The sequence below is a fragment of the Tenrec ecaudatus genome, chromosome 8 (genome assembly GCF_050624435.1).
Source record: "Tenrec ecaudatus isolate mTenEca1 chromosome 8, mTenEca1.hap1, whole genome shotgun sequence".
NCBI lineage: Eukaryota > Metazoa > Chordata > Mammalia > Afrosoricida > Tenrecidae > Tenrec > Tenrec ecaudatus.
In genome coordinates, this window is record NC_134537.1 from 115,759,930 (window position 1) to 115,773,933 (window position 14,004).

The 14,004-nt window shown below is 36.5% G+C and overlaps 1 protein-coding gene across 1 annotated transcript in view; it reads left to right on the forward strand.

Moving 5' to 3' along the window:
* Positions 1-14,004, forward strand: part of TUSC3 (tumor suppressor candidate 3) — a 171,350-nt gene that overhangs the window by 93,531 nt on the left and 63,815 nt on the right. Inside the window, exon 6 of the mRNA XM_075556758.1 lies at positions 9,644-9,733. Within this exon, the coding sequence (XP_075412873.1) occupies positions 9,644-9,733 (90 nt within the window). The remainder of the gene's footprint in view (positions 1-9,643; positions 9,734-14,004) is intronic.

Sequence of the window (14,004 nt, forward strand, 5' to 3'; positions counted from 1 at the left end):
GGAAGTAGTAGTAGTTTGAAAATATGGCGATGGAAACAATATCAGAGATCACATTATATTTTAAAAACCAACAACTTAGTCATTGAAAAGTCATTTTCAACAACATAAATGGTGACTACATATATCCCTCCCAAGAGGTGAAATACACAGAAATCAAATTGATTCCGTTGAAAATTAGAATGAAAACCGGCCTGACACCAGAACATTCAGTTGCTCATGGGCAAATTTGGGTCGAGGCTGAAGAAAATTTAAAACCCAAGAGAGCCAAAATATGACCTCCAAAATATCCTCTCTGAATTTAAAGGCCCCTCAAGAATATATATGGCACATTGAACACTAATGATCCAAACCAGAGTTGTGGGATGACTTCAAGAACATCACCCATGGAGGACACAAAGGACACATGTTAAGACAGGAAAGAACGAAATGGCCAAAATTAAAATCAGAAAGGAGAGACTGATTCTTGTTCTTGAACAAAGAGAAGATAAAGAAACCGGAAGAAATGATTATATGAAAGAATTGAAAAGCAGAAACTAACAACCAAAAATGCAGAATAATAGAGTATGTAAAGACCTGGAGCTTAAAGAATGGAAGGAAAAGATAATATTTGTAAATTTAAAAATTCAATAAGTCTATGGACAAAACATTGACCAATGCAGGAATTATCAGAAGGAGTTGCAGTTGATATGCAGAGTCATAGTACCACAAAAATCGGTCCATGATAACCCAGTTTAGAAAGTAACATGGTCAAGAACCGATGTTACTAAAGGAACCAAGCTGCGCTGAACATATTGGAGAAAAACAACTCCAGCAATTAACAAAATGCCAGCTGAGAAGTTTCAACCAGAGAATGCAATGCTGGAACTGCCCAAGAAGTTTGGAAAATAGCCACCTGGGCAACTGCCTGGAACAGATCCACACAGGTGCCCATTTCAAAGAAAAATGCTTAAATTGGACACAGGAATTAAAAAAAATATTGTTAATGCCACATGTAAATAAAAAAAAGATAATTAAAAATACATCAATAGTATATCGATAGGGAACTTCCAGAAATTTAAGGTGGACTCAGAAGAGTACATGACACAATGGTTGTCACTGCTGAAGTCTGATGGATCTTAGCTGAACGGAAAGCAGAGAATATTGGGAATATGTTTACCGGTGTTTTATTGAGTATTCAAAGACTTTGCGCTGTGTGGGTTGTCTAATAACTATGAAAACATTTGAACCCTTTGTTAAAAGATTTCCCATATTGAAATTGGCTGATGTGTCCAAAGTTTATGTTTGCATAATATCAAGATTAGATAAACTTTCAGTAAATAAAGAACTTTAGCTTCCAATTTACTTTCTGAAGCTAAAAATACCTTTGATTTTAAAATCTGATAGGTACACTGGAGAATAGAACAATACAGATCAATCTTTCTCATGACTATAGATGGAGTTATTTTAAACAAAATATTAGAATTACTGACAATGATAATTCATTATATCTAGCGTTTAGTTAAGTAGTGCAGAGGTGGTTTCATGCGTGAAAACTTCTCGATGTAATCTCTGCATTTATAGGGGAAGAGGAAGATACTAGGACCAGCTTGATAAATGCATAAGAAGCTTTGATATATTTAGTACTCATTATCCATCAAAGAAAAAAGAAACTTCTCAAACTTCTTTAATGAATAGATACCTGCCCCCCCCCAAAAAAAAATCTGGGAGACTACTTGAATACTCTATATTTTGAAATTCAAAACAACAAAAATAAAAACAGGTCCTAATAAGTAGACTCCAACTTCCCATGCAGATTATAACTGTGATCCAGAGAGTGTCAGCTGCTAACCTTTTTGGTAGTAGACCCTTAAAATGAGGTACCCCTGGGTGTACTTGAACTTTCAACCTTTTGCTTAGGAGGCAAGCGTGTTAAAAAGTGCATCATTCAAATAATAAAATGAGAGGCACCAGAAAGTTCAATGAAAAATGGAATGAAGATAATTGGAAAATTTCTATTAACTTTTTGAGTTCTCGTACAATATGTTTTCCTTTAATAATGTAACGGAGACCCTGTGTGTGTGTTTGTGAATTTACATAAACATTTTTATTTCTATATACTATGAACCAAAATAAATTGAAATATATAAATCATCTCTTTATATAAATGTGGAAACACAAATACTTATGAATCAATCTACCAAAAGTTATGTAAATGTTCTACATTAAAAATACCAAAGATTATTAAAAAAAAATTAAATCTTGAGCAAAGAGCATAATGTGTTCTGGATTATAAAATTCACCATTTTAAAGATATTTTCTTTTACCTTTAACATTTTCAGCAAATATTTTTGTGTGAAAATTAGTAAGATTATAAAACTTAATAAGTACAAATAATAGGACAATACCAAAAATATTAACAATGTTGAATAATTTAAATTTATTATTGGTTTTTAATAATTACTGAGTGGTATTTCATAAAATAGATATATAAACCAAATGGAGTATAGTTTTATACTTATATAATCATGTGGTCAGTAAGTGTGTATATGATATATTCAGTAAATGGTGCCAAAAACTGAATATTCATATGCAGGAGGAGGGAAATTTCAAGGTTTACTTCTTACATACTAAAAACTTGGACTTTAGTTGGATTGGAAATTTCAGTGTGAAATGTAAAGATAGGCTCTTTTAAAAGAAATACATTTTTATTACTGTCTTAGAACATAAGTGGTAACCACATTAAAACTAAACTATCACTATGTAGGAAAGGTTGGGCTTGGTAAGGATTTCGCTTTGTGTGGATCCGCAATCAGTGCTCACGGAAGCTGCAGTCAAATCAAATGACATATTGCATTGGGCAAGTCTCCTGCACAAAACATGATGAAATGTTGAACAGTAACAATGTTACATTGAGATATAAGATGTGCCTGATCCACGTCAAGAGATTTTCATTCGCCTCATATGCCTGTGAAAGTGTAGGACATTGAAAATTGCCCGAAGAAGAATCAGTGCACTTGAAGCATGGTGCTGGCGGAGAGTATTGAAAAGGACTGTGGACTGCCCCAAAAAGCACCTTTGTCTTGAAACAAGTGCAGGACAGCCAGACTGCTCCGTATTGCTGAGGATGGTAAGACTTTGTCACACCACTTTAGGACGTGTCTCTGGAAAAGGACATCATGCTTGGTAAAGTGGAGAGGCAGTAAAAAGGTAGCAGGACCGTTTGTTTCCAAGATGGATTGACACTGTGGCTGCAGCAGTGAGCCTCAGGCATATTGTGAGGATGGTTTTCTGTGTGCTCAGGGTTGCTAAGAGTCAGAACAGACTTGATGGCACCTAGCGACAATGACATAATAGGAGAAGTAATTGATAAACTAAACTGTAAAATTAGGAACTTTCATTTCTGAAGAGGTGTCAAAGGGATGAGGTATCCGGCATCAAAGAACAAAATATATAATTGTAAATGAAGGTGAGTGCAGAGTGGAGACCCAAAGCCCATCTGTAGGCAACTGGACACCCCCTTACAGAAGGGTTGTGGGGAGGAGACGATCCTGTCAGGGTGAAGGGTGTCAACGATGAAACATACAACTCTAGTTCTTAAATGCTTCCTCCCCCCACTATCATCCCAATTTTACCTTACAAATCTGACTAGACCAATACCTGGTACAGATAGGAACTGGAAACACAGGGAATTCAGGACCAGTGGGGAGAGTGGCGATACCCGGAGGGAAGGTGGGGTAGAAAGGGGGAACCGATGACAAGGATCTACATATAACCCTCCCTGGGGGATGGACAACAGAAAAGTGGATGAAGGGAGATGTCAGACAGTGCAAGATATGACCAAATAATAATTTATAAATTATCAAGGGTTCATGAGGGACTGGGGAGCGCAGAGGGATGGGGAAAGATGAGCTGATATTAAGGGCTTAAGTAGAAAGAAAATGTTTTGAGAATGATAATGGCAACAAATATACAAATGTGCTTGACACAATATATGTATGGGTTATGATAGGAATCATACGAGCCCCCAATAAAATGATTAAAAGAAAAGAAAAGCCAAGCTATCTCTATAGATATTTGCCAAACACACCAGCAGAACCAGTCACATTAGTGCTCAAGGCTTGAAAAACATGTTCTGTTTCTCTGTGTTGTATTTAACCTGGACTTGTTATTGGAAATATAAAGATCTTTTACATAAGTCAGCAAAAGACAATTTCTGAAGTAGGCAATAGATTTGCTAGCTACTTTGTAAAACAGTCCAAATTTCACTAAGCACATGAAAAGGTATTCAACTTCAGTAATTACGAGGAACATATACAAATTAGAACCACAGTATCCTACCACCACATGCCTACCAGAATAGCTAAAGAGAACACATACAAATAAAATCGATAATACCAATCATTTGTTAGTCTATCAATCAGTTGGGACTGACATACACTGCTAGTTGGAGTAAATTACTTTTCTAACCTCTTAGAAATGTATTTTGTAGCATCTACTGAAGGTGAAAATTAACATGCAGTGTGATTCGTGTTTTCAAGAAAACGTTGATCACTTCAGAGTAAATCTGCTAATGATTAGAAACAGTCATAAGAGGGATTCTGCTTTTCCAATAGTGTTCTAGTTCTTGGTCTTGGCGATTGAATCTGGGTGCTTCACTTTGTGAAAATTCATTGAGCTGTACCATTTATGAATTATGCCCTCTTATATAAATATTTTAGTTAAAATTCAGATGCTAATTAAATGAAGTATAAAAATTAAAATTCCAAATAAATAAAACTAACGACATTTAAAATTTAAAAAATGAAACAAGAACACATCCATTACACTTACGTAAAGAGTTCTTTAACAACAGACTAATTTGCATTTTTGAAGTTCGTATTTATACATTATTTTGTTAATTATTAAAAATGTCACAGCTATGAGAACAATTCTGAATATGTATCATAAATACATGTCACTTTTAAATGACTCAGCAGATATGCCATATTTATTCTTTTTTCTTTTAAATAATTTCTTGGCATATTGAGTAAATCTTTTTTTAAAGATGAGATTTCAAAAAATATTTTAGCAGAATGTAGTTACTGTATAAATTCAAAATCTCATTATTTTAAAGAATTTGAGTGTTTTTCTCATAGGTGTAAATTGGTAAAGTGTATAAGGCAGTAACATTTTAAAGTAATGATACAAAAATATCAGTATTTCTCTTATTGACCAAATATATGTAATTCTCTTGTGATCTATCATCTATCTTAATAATTGAAAAAAATCATTTTCAGGTATTGTACTATTATTGCTGGTTGGCATCATATCTGTTCTGACTCATTGTGATCTTATGTTTCCCCAGTGAACTCTGGCCTGATCTTAAACCATCCTTATGATCATTATATACTTTTTAATACTTTATATTTATATATCTAGTTTTCTTATTTTGTCAGTTCTTCTCATTAATGATTTGTCTATTTTTTCTGGCCCTCTACTTTACCAACTATGATATTATTTTCTACATCTTGATCTTTCCTGATTACTTGTATATCCCAAGTAAACAAATTAAAGTCACATTGTCCTCATTAAGGGGTATCCTTTTGTATTACCTCTAAGACTGATTTATTTGTTCTTCTTGCAGCCTATGGTATATTTGACATTTATTGTTTGACAGTACCACAGTGCAGATGTCCTCTATTTTGTCTGAATATGAAGTGATTGACAAGGTTGTTTTTTAGAAACTTAAAGCAGGTGTTTGCATAGTACAGTACATTGATTTCTTGACTACGTCGTCCATGGACAATTGATGATTGGTCCATGTATAATGAAATCATCCACAACTTAAGTGATCATAAGTTAGTGACAATAAAGATTTGGTTTTATCCTATTTAATTTATAATGGGATTCGTGCCCTGTGGTATTACTTTAACTGTTTGCTCTTTTCTAAAACAAATACTTCCTTCTACTTGTTTACTAAATATCCTTTTTCTTACCTATTTGATTGCAATACTCTAAAAATTTTCTCTTTTCCCAATCGTCCTTACTACTAAATCATTGTATTCATGAAATCTCCTGTAATTCATCCTGAAAAAAATTAACACCGTTTCACCTACTGTATATTCTATTTTCTCATACTCTTTATAGCAGAACTTCTTAAAACAGTTTTTTCATTTTTTTAAAAGGCCGTTTGGCCCTCTAGCTCTTGGAAAACACCCCTGCCAAGGCCACAAATGGTTTCCAAGGGATTCAGCGGAAGTTTCAGTTGTGGTTCTTTGTAATATTGATCGCTCCTCGGTATTCACACAGCTGATTCCTTCATCCTCTCTGATTCATTTTCTTTACTTCTTTTCAGTGTGCTTCATATGCTCTGGAGAACTCCTACTCTCCTAGTTTCATCTGCTTTTTATTTTTCTCACCCTCCCTATTCTTAATAGTTTCCCTCCATTTTCACTACCCTAGTATCAACTGCAAGATGATCTCTGCCATCAGATCACAGGTGAAAATATCTCCTGGCAGTCTCGAAGTCTTCCCGCCGTCCCCCCAATGATTTGATTGCATGTTTTAAAAGCGCATTAGTCAACCCATTCATAACTTTGGGCTCTATTTTACCCTCACATGTTTGACCTTCTCCTGTATCTCAGTGGGTGCAGCGCAAATCGGGGAGTTAAGTTTGACTCTTTATTTTCCCATCACGTCCAATCAGTGAACCAATCACTGAGGCCTATTGACTCCACCTGTTAAATACTTCTCCTATGTGCCTCCTTCTCTTGATTCTTATTACTTCCAAAAACCAGAGCAGTAGTCTTTTGTAGATAGTTATGTATCAGGTTCTATACTGGTTTCTGTGCTTCAGGTTTTACTTTATTTTCAGTCTGTTCTTAATATTATTTTTAATACCATCTATCTAAATTACAGTGATAAAAATGCTTGAATCTTTAGCTTTTCCCCACAACCTGCCATCAGGTCACCTATGAAAATGTCTTCGGGAAGTCTAGTCATCCAAAAATGTTTTGGTAGTATATTCCGAAAGCATGTTAATCAAGCTGTTCAAACCTGAATTCCACATCTTTAGGCTCTAATTCCTTTTACCCTCACATGTTTGGTCTTATGCGGCATCATGTTTCGTTGCTGTTATCCACAGTTGAAAGTAGGACTATCAGGGGAAGCACTACAGCAAGGAAGGCAAAGATTGGCAAGCAAATAAAAGCAAAACCAGAAATGCAAATGCTTGTTTAGAAACCGTACTCACTGCCTCTGAATCAGTTGTGACTCATTATAGCAACTCTGTAAGGCAGAGTGGAACTGCCTCCGTGGGTTTCTGAGAGCTTTCTCGTTGTCCTGGGAGAAGTTGGTGGGTTCAAACTCCTTACCTTGCGGTGCTAGCCCAACTTGTAACCCTCTCCACCACACTCCTTAGCAAGTATAAAGGATGAAACACACAAGAACAGACCCATTGCCATGAAGTCCATTCTGGATAACCACATCTTTCACCAGCAAAGCAGTTCATAGGTTTGACCTGCCCCCCTAGTAAAATGCCAACATACATAATTAGTTCTGGGGCTTTCCATCATCTTGGTTGCCAGTGAATCATTTAATGTGCTTCTTCAAACTGAAGTTTCAAAATCCTGCCAAACAGCATTTTCGTTCTGTGTCTGGTAAGATGGCGAGGGAAGATACTGATAGAATTCACTTGTGGGTAATTGTGAGTGGGATTCCCTGGAATGACATTCGGAATGCAAGTAAAATCTGAGAAGTTAGAAGCAGGAGGAAGATCTCATTACCAGCAATAGTGAGGTCTGTGGAGCATTATCTGGTTTGGACTTGAGATCCCAGCACAGTGAACTTCCTAGGTGCAGAAGACAAGCATAACATCTTCGGAAGAGCAGCAACAGAACCAAGAGCCAGAGCATGGAATAGTGGTGGTCTTCCCAAACCATAGAGCAAGTAAAGCCAGATGCTTCTGTGCAGTAGGCAGCCGTGAAGTGGAGTGTCTCTGGACACGTACGAGGAGAAGTTGGACGTGCTGACGCATGAAAGTGAAGCTGAGTGTCTTGGCCGAGGCTTACTGCGAGAGAACCCCGAGGGCAGTGGGTGGTCTCAACCCTCCGCATGCTGTGACCCTTCAATACAGTTCTTCACCTTAGGATGATCCCACCCCCAACCATCCAATTATTTTCCTTGCAACTTCATAACTGTAATTTTGCTACTGTTATGAATCGGGTCACCCCTGTGAAAGGGTCGTTGGACCCCCAAAGGGGTTGCGACCCCAAGGTTGAGAACCGCTGCTCTGGGGGCACTTAATTGGCAAGCTGGGCTTGCTGACTCAGGGAGCTTGAGTGGAATGCCTTTGGGTGTGGCTCTCAGAGGAGTAGTATGCATTGATGTTAAAAGTTTTTTTTTTTTTTAAACATGGGAGCTTTGAGTTACCTTTTTTAACTGTCATATTATATTCGTATTTATTTCTCTATTGAAGCACCTTGATTTGTAAGTAATTATAGATTCTTAATGTATTCTCTGGACTCAAAGATCCTTTATCTTTTTTTACCCTTGAGTATCCTCTCTTTTCTTTTCAACCTATATTTACATAGAAGGGTTAGACCACAATCATGTATGATTCAATCTTGCTGTGAATCTCTGCTCATATTAGGCCTCAATTTCAAATACCTGTAGAAAGCTAGCCAGTAGCTAAATTAAATACTCCAGTGGGCAAGATAAGACAATAGGAAATGGTGACTACTTTTTTAACTGAAGAACATATTCTAGTCTAAAGTCATTCCACTTGACAAATTTAAAAATATTAGATGATGTAAGTAAAACATGCCTATACTAAATCATAGTGATTACCTCTGGCTTCTAGTTCATGCTGTCTTTTCCTATAAGACTTGACTTTTCTAGATTCATTTTCTGAGTAAAAGCATTTGCAGTAGGTACAGCATGCATATGAGTTTATTCCTAATCTAAGGTGACCAGATTTTAACATTGGTAAAGCAGGACACCAGCAGGACACCATTGATAAAACTTATATCCTTGCGAAATAGCCACATGGCACCCGAAAACCATATAGCCTAGCTTGTCATGCATTCTTTCAGAAAAATCAGGACTTTTTAAAAATGCCGCTCAACGCAGGAAAAATTGTTAAAAATTGGAATTGTCCTGCCAAAAGCGGGATGTCTGGTCACCTTATCCTATTCAGATCTTTTAAAAAAACACTTTTTCCATCTCTAAACATTTGAATTTACATTGCTGAAAGTATTTAACTATAGAATAATGCAAGGATGTAGAATATTGGTGATTCTAATACAGAAATGAAATTTATATAAATACCTAGAAGATGGTTATTGTGTCCTTTAAACTGTCACAATATACCAAGAGTCTCATTTAATACTTTCGATGGCTCTGATTAGCACATAATATCGGATTATCACCTTGCTGGATGATTTCTATATATCCAATTTAGTTATCAGTATATTTTTGAACATATGTAATAGCATCAAAATAAATCTGAGATAAAAAGATAATGAGTAATGTATACAAGGTTCCACGGTTAATAAATGAAAAAAATGTTTATAGGGTGAACTAATGTAAAACTTTTGAAAGGTAGTTTCGTGACCATTACTTAAGGAAAATGCAGTGTTCTGGAATTTTTTGGTTTATATGTTGTAACATTGTACCTGTTTTTCAGTGTATAGTCTTTGCTATGACTTCTGGTCAGATGTGGAATCATATCCGTGGACCTCCATATGCGCATAAGAACCCTCACAATGGACAGGTGGTAAGTGCACATTGTAAGCATCAGTCCTCTGAACTAGTACCTGTTCAGTACAGGATTAATATTGGAACCATAGATTGTTTAGTACGTAGGATTCTATTTGTAAAATCAAGATAGATACTCTTTCTCTTTTCATATACTTTGCAACATATATATATGAGACTTTTGTGGGAAATGAAATATGAAATAAAAAGATAATGGAATTTTTCCATGAGCTTGTTGAAACCCTTGTGTGTACACACTATATTGACTTTTATTAGGATGAGGGCTGCTTAAATGCTGACTAAAAAGCAGTGTACCTACTATTTCAAATTTGCGTACATAGGCTATGGTTTCAACTGTGTTTCCTGTTATGGCAGTAAAATAATGACATAAGAAATAGTATATGGTAGTGGTAGAATTAATATACTGCATAATAAATGACAATATTAAGCATCCTGCCAGTCATTGTATTAGAGTTTTAGGAACTATTCACTACCCAATTAAAAGTGAAACGGATGTGTTGTTTACTCAGTAGTAGAGTTCACATATGTAACTGCCATTGAATTCACATAATTTAGTTTGCTGTCTTCCCTGTCCTTGGGGTGGTTGGGAAATAATTGCAATAGACCATGACTAATATGCCAGCCTCCTTGAGGTTTACAATCAGGTTGGTAAAGATTAAGAAAAGCATGAAAATGTGCTTTTTCTCCCCTCTGACTTTTGAAAATGTATACAAATGTTGTATACCTTTGGAATATACAGATGTTAAGAAATTAGTATGATGACCCCTTCATAGGCCGTGGCGTAGTCAGTGAAACCCAAGCAAGCAGCTTTCTGGCATTCTCAGCTATGAGCTAAGACAACAGCAGTGATGATTTTGTTCCACGTCCTTGTTAGAATCTGGCCTGGATTTCTGGGAGGTCCTTGTCAATGCACTGCTGCAATTGTTGTTGCGTGTTCTATAGTTGGGGCATTTTATTGGATCACCTATCTTTGGAATGGACACAAATATGGGCAAGTAGCTGTCTTCTAAATTTTCTTGCATACATGAGTGAGTGCTTCCAGTATTTCTTCAACTTGCTGAAACATTTCAGTTGGTATTCCATCAATTCCTGGAGCTTTGTTTTTGGCTAACACATTTAGTGCTATTTGAACCTCTTCAGCATCATTAGTTGTTGCTCATATGCTATTTCCTGAAATGGTATAATGTCAACCACTTTGTTTTGGGACACTGAATTCTTTCCATCTTCGTTTGATGGCTTCCTGCATCAGTCAATATTTTGCCCACAAAAACGTTCAAGATTGCAACTTGAGGCTTGAAGTTTTTCTTGTTTTAGTTTCAGATATGCTGAGCATGTTCTCCATGTTAGTTTTCTAATTCTAGGGCTGAGTATATTTCATTATAATATTTGGCTTTTGTTTTCTTGAGCTACAATTTGAAATTTTTTATTGATTTCTTTGATTTCATCCTGTCTTCCATTTGCTTCAGCTACTCTATGATTAATAGCAAGGTTCAGAATCTCTCTGACATGCACTTCGACCTTTTTTTTTTTTATCAATCTTTTATTTCTTTCCTGTCCTTTTAATAACCATTTCTTTTTTCACGAATGACGGTCTTGATGTACTTCGACAGCTCCGTAGGCCTCCTCCGTTTGAGTGCTTCAAATCACTTCCTGAGATGTTCACAAAAATTCAGGTGGAATAAACTCTAGCAGATATTTTTAGCTCTCTTGAACTTGTCTTCATTTTTCCAGCTTGGTCCTGAACTTACGTATGAACAGTCGATGGTCTGTTCCACAATTGGCCCCTGGTCTGGTTTTAACTGCTGATGTTAAGCTTTTCCATTATCACTCCCCACATATGTAGTTTGATTTCGGTGTATTCCATCTGGGGAAGTTCATGTATAGTCAACTTTTTGTGTTGATAAAAGATACTTGCTATGAATAAGTTGTTGGCTTGCAAAATTCTATCATGTGATCTCCAGTTTCATAACTATCACCATGTCCATATTTTTCAACCACACTTCCTTCCTCTTTGCGTCCAACTTTTGCATTCCAATCTCCAGTAATTATGAATGCATCTTGATTACATGTTTGAACAATTTGTGACTGAAGTCGTTGGTAGAATTCTTCAGTTTCTTAATCACTAGCTTTTGTTACTGGTGCAGAAATTTGAATAATAATTGTAAATGATTGGACTTCTTTGAAGGCACATAGGTAAAATCTGTTCAAAGATCGCATTGTACTTCCTGATGGATTTAGCAAGATGCTTTCTGACAATGAATGCCTCACCCCTGCTCTTGACTGTGCAGTTCCCAGTAGAGTTAAGTCATATGATTTTCTGAGTTACAGTGCCTAGTACCAGCCCATTTCTGCTCAGTGATGCCTAGAATAGATCCATCTTTATGCATTTCTTTTCATGACTTCCAATTTTCCCAGATTCATTCTTGCACATTCTGAGTTCTCATGATTTACAGATTTGGCAGCAGTGTCTCCTTGCCTTAAGTCGTGCCCCATCAGCAAATGAAGGTTCCACATGGGCTTTACCTGACTCACTTCGCCTTGGTAGACTCCACGCCAACAAATCAGCTCCTACTTAGTCACAGTTCCGGTGCTTTCAGACTTGAGGTGCTCCTCTTCAGGAACAGCCTCTGACAGTGTCCTCCGTCCTTTGTTTAGACTTTGAGTATCTTACAGTGCTTCAAAGCCACGCTTAAGGCTTTCAGCAGCTTCTTCCTCTGAAGTGGAGAGCCAGGTCCTTATCTGCCAATTCTCAGTCGAGGAACTCTGCTGAAATTTGTTCATTTTGAGGGACACTGCTGGCATTTGAAATACCAGTGACATGGCTTCTCACATGACAACAAAACACAACTCACCACAGGGTGATAATCTGACAGACAAGTCATGTGTCTAAAGGTTAGCATACGCCTAACTGTAATATTAAACTGTGTGGAGATGTAATTTAAAGTGAAATTGGAAATCCTAAGACGAGCCATTGTTATGCCTGTTTTTGACATTGTAGTGCTGCTGCTTTGCAAACAGTGATTAAGTTTTTTGTTTTCTCTTCTTAAATCTCTCCAGCTGATTTATTTTCTTAAGTACTTAGCTTAACAGAAAGGTTGGCAGTTCAAACCCACCAGGGGCTGGTAGGAGAAGGATATGAACAGTCTTTCGTCTTAGAAACCTATGCAGCAGCTATATTTTGCTATGGGAGTTCTTGGAGTCAGAATGGAGCTTACAGCAGTGAAGTTGATTTGGTTTGGTTTTGCATTTAGAAAAGTGGTTTGACTTTTTAGAAGAGATACTCTGACAACACAGAGGAACACATTAAAATATATCATGTATTTTAAAAAGAAAGAAACATTTTATTTATAAATCTGATTTTCAAAATGTATATATTTCAACTTAGCTATCTTAGTCAAAAAGTTATAGGAAGGGAAAAATTAAAGCCTATATTCAAGGTATTTTAAAATATTAATATTTCCCAATTCTAATAAGAACATGAGGGATGTTCAAAAACTTTGTGGACATTTTTCATTACCTTTTAATTCAATTTTTATATAAACTTTTTGAATCTGCTTTAATTTTTGTACTTGAATAGTTTAGTACAATTGAAGAAATCATAAAGCTCTTGGAAATATAGGAGCTTCCAGCTACGGAGACATTTTCAGTACTATACTCTTCGCCAGGGAGATGTGGATATGCTTGTAGGTTTTTATGAGATAATACAGACAAGGCATTTAACTTCTAATATGCTGTTTTTATTTTATTGCTACTGATTCAAAAATAGAGAAAATTATGAAGAAAAATGGCAAAACAGTATTTAAATATCTCCCCAGTTGCGGATAGATTATTTTTAATCCAATAGAGTAGAAATCTCATAAACACCCTTTGGAAAAGATGACAAAACAGCATGCATTGCATATTTAAGAAGGTCTACCTATCTGAAACAATGGTCATTCGAGTGTTCATTTTACAACTCTTGTAAAGATGGACCTCACTGTCATCGAGGCGATGCGGACTCACAGTGACCTCATACACCGGGGTAGAACTGCCCCTGGTGGTTTCCATGGCTGTACCTCTTTACAGGAGTACAAAGCCCTGTCTTTCTCCCGCAGGGAGGCTGCTGATTTCCAGCTGCTGACTTTGCAGTAGCTGCCAAACAGAGTCACCATGCCACCAAGGCTCCCTATAGAGATGGATAGGTAGCATGAGCCTTATAGAAGGCATGCGATTACTACTCTGTCAACAGGGCCTGTGTACTGAATTGCTTTCTTTAGAAGTGCTTTAGAC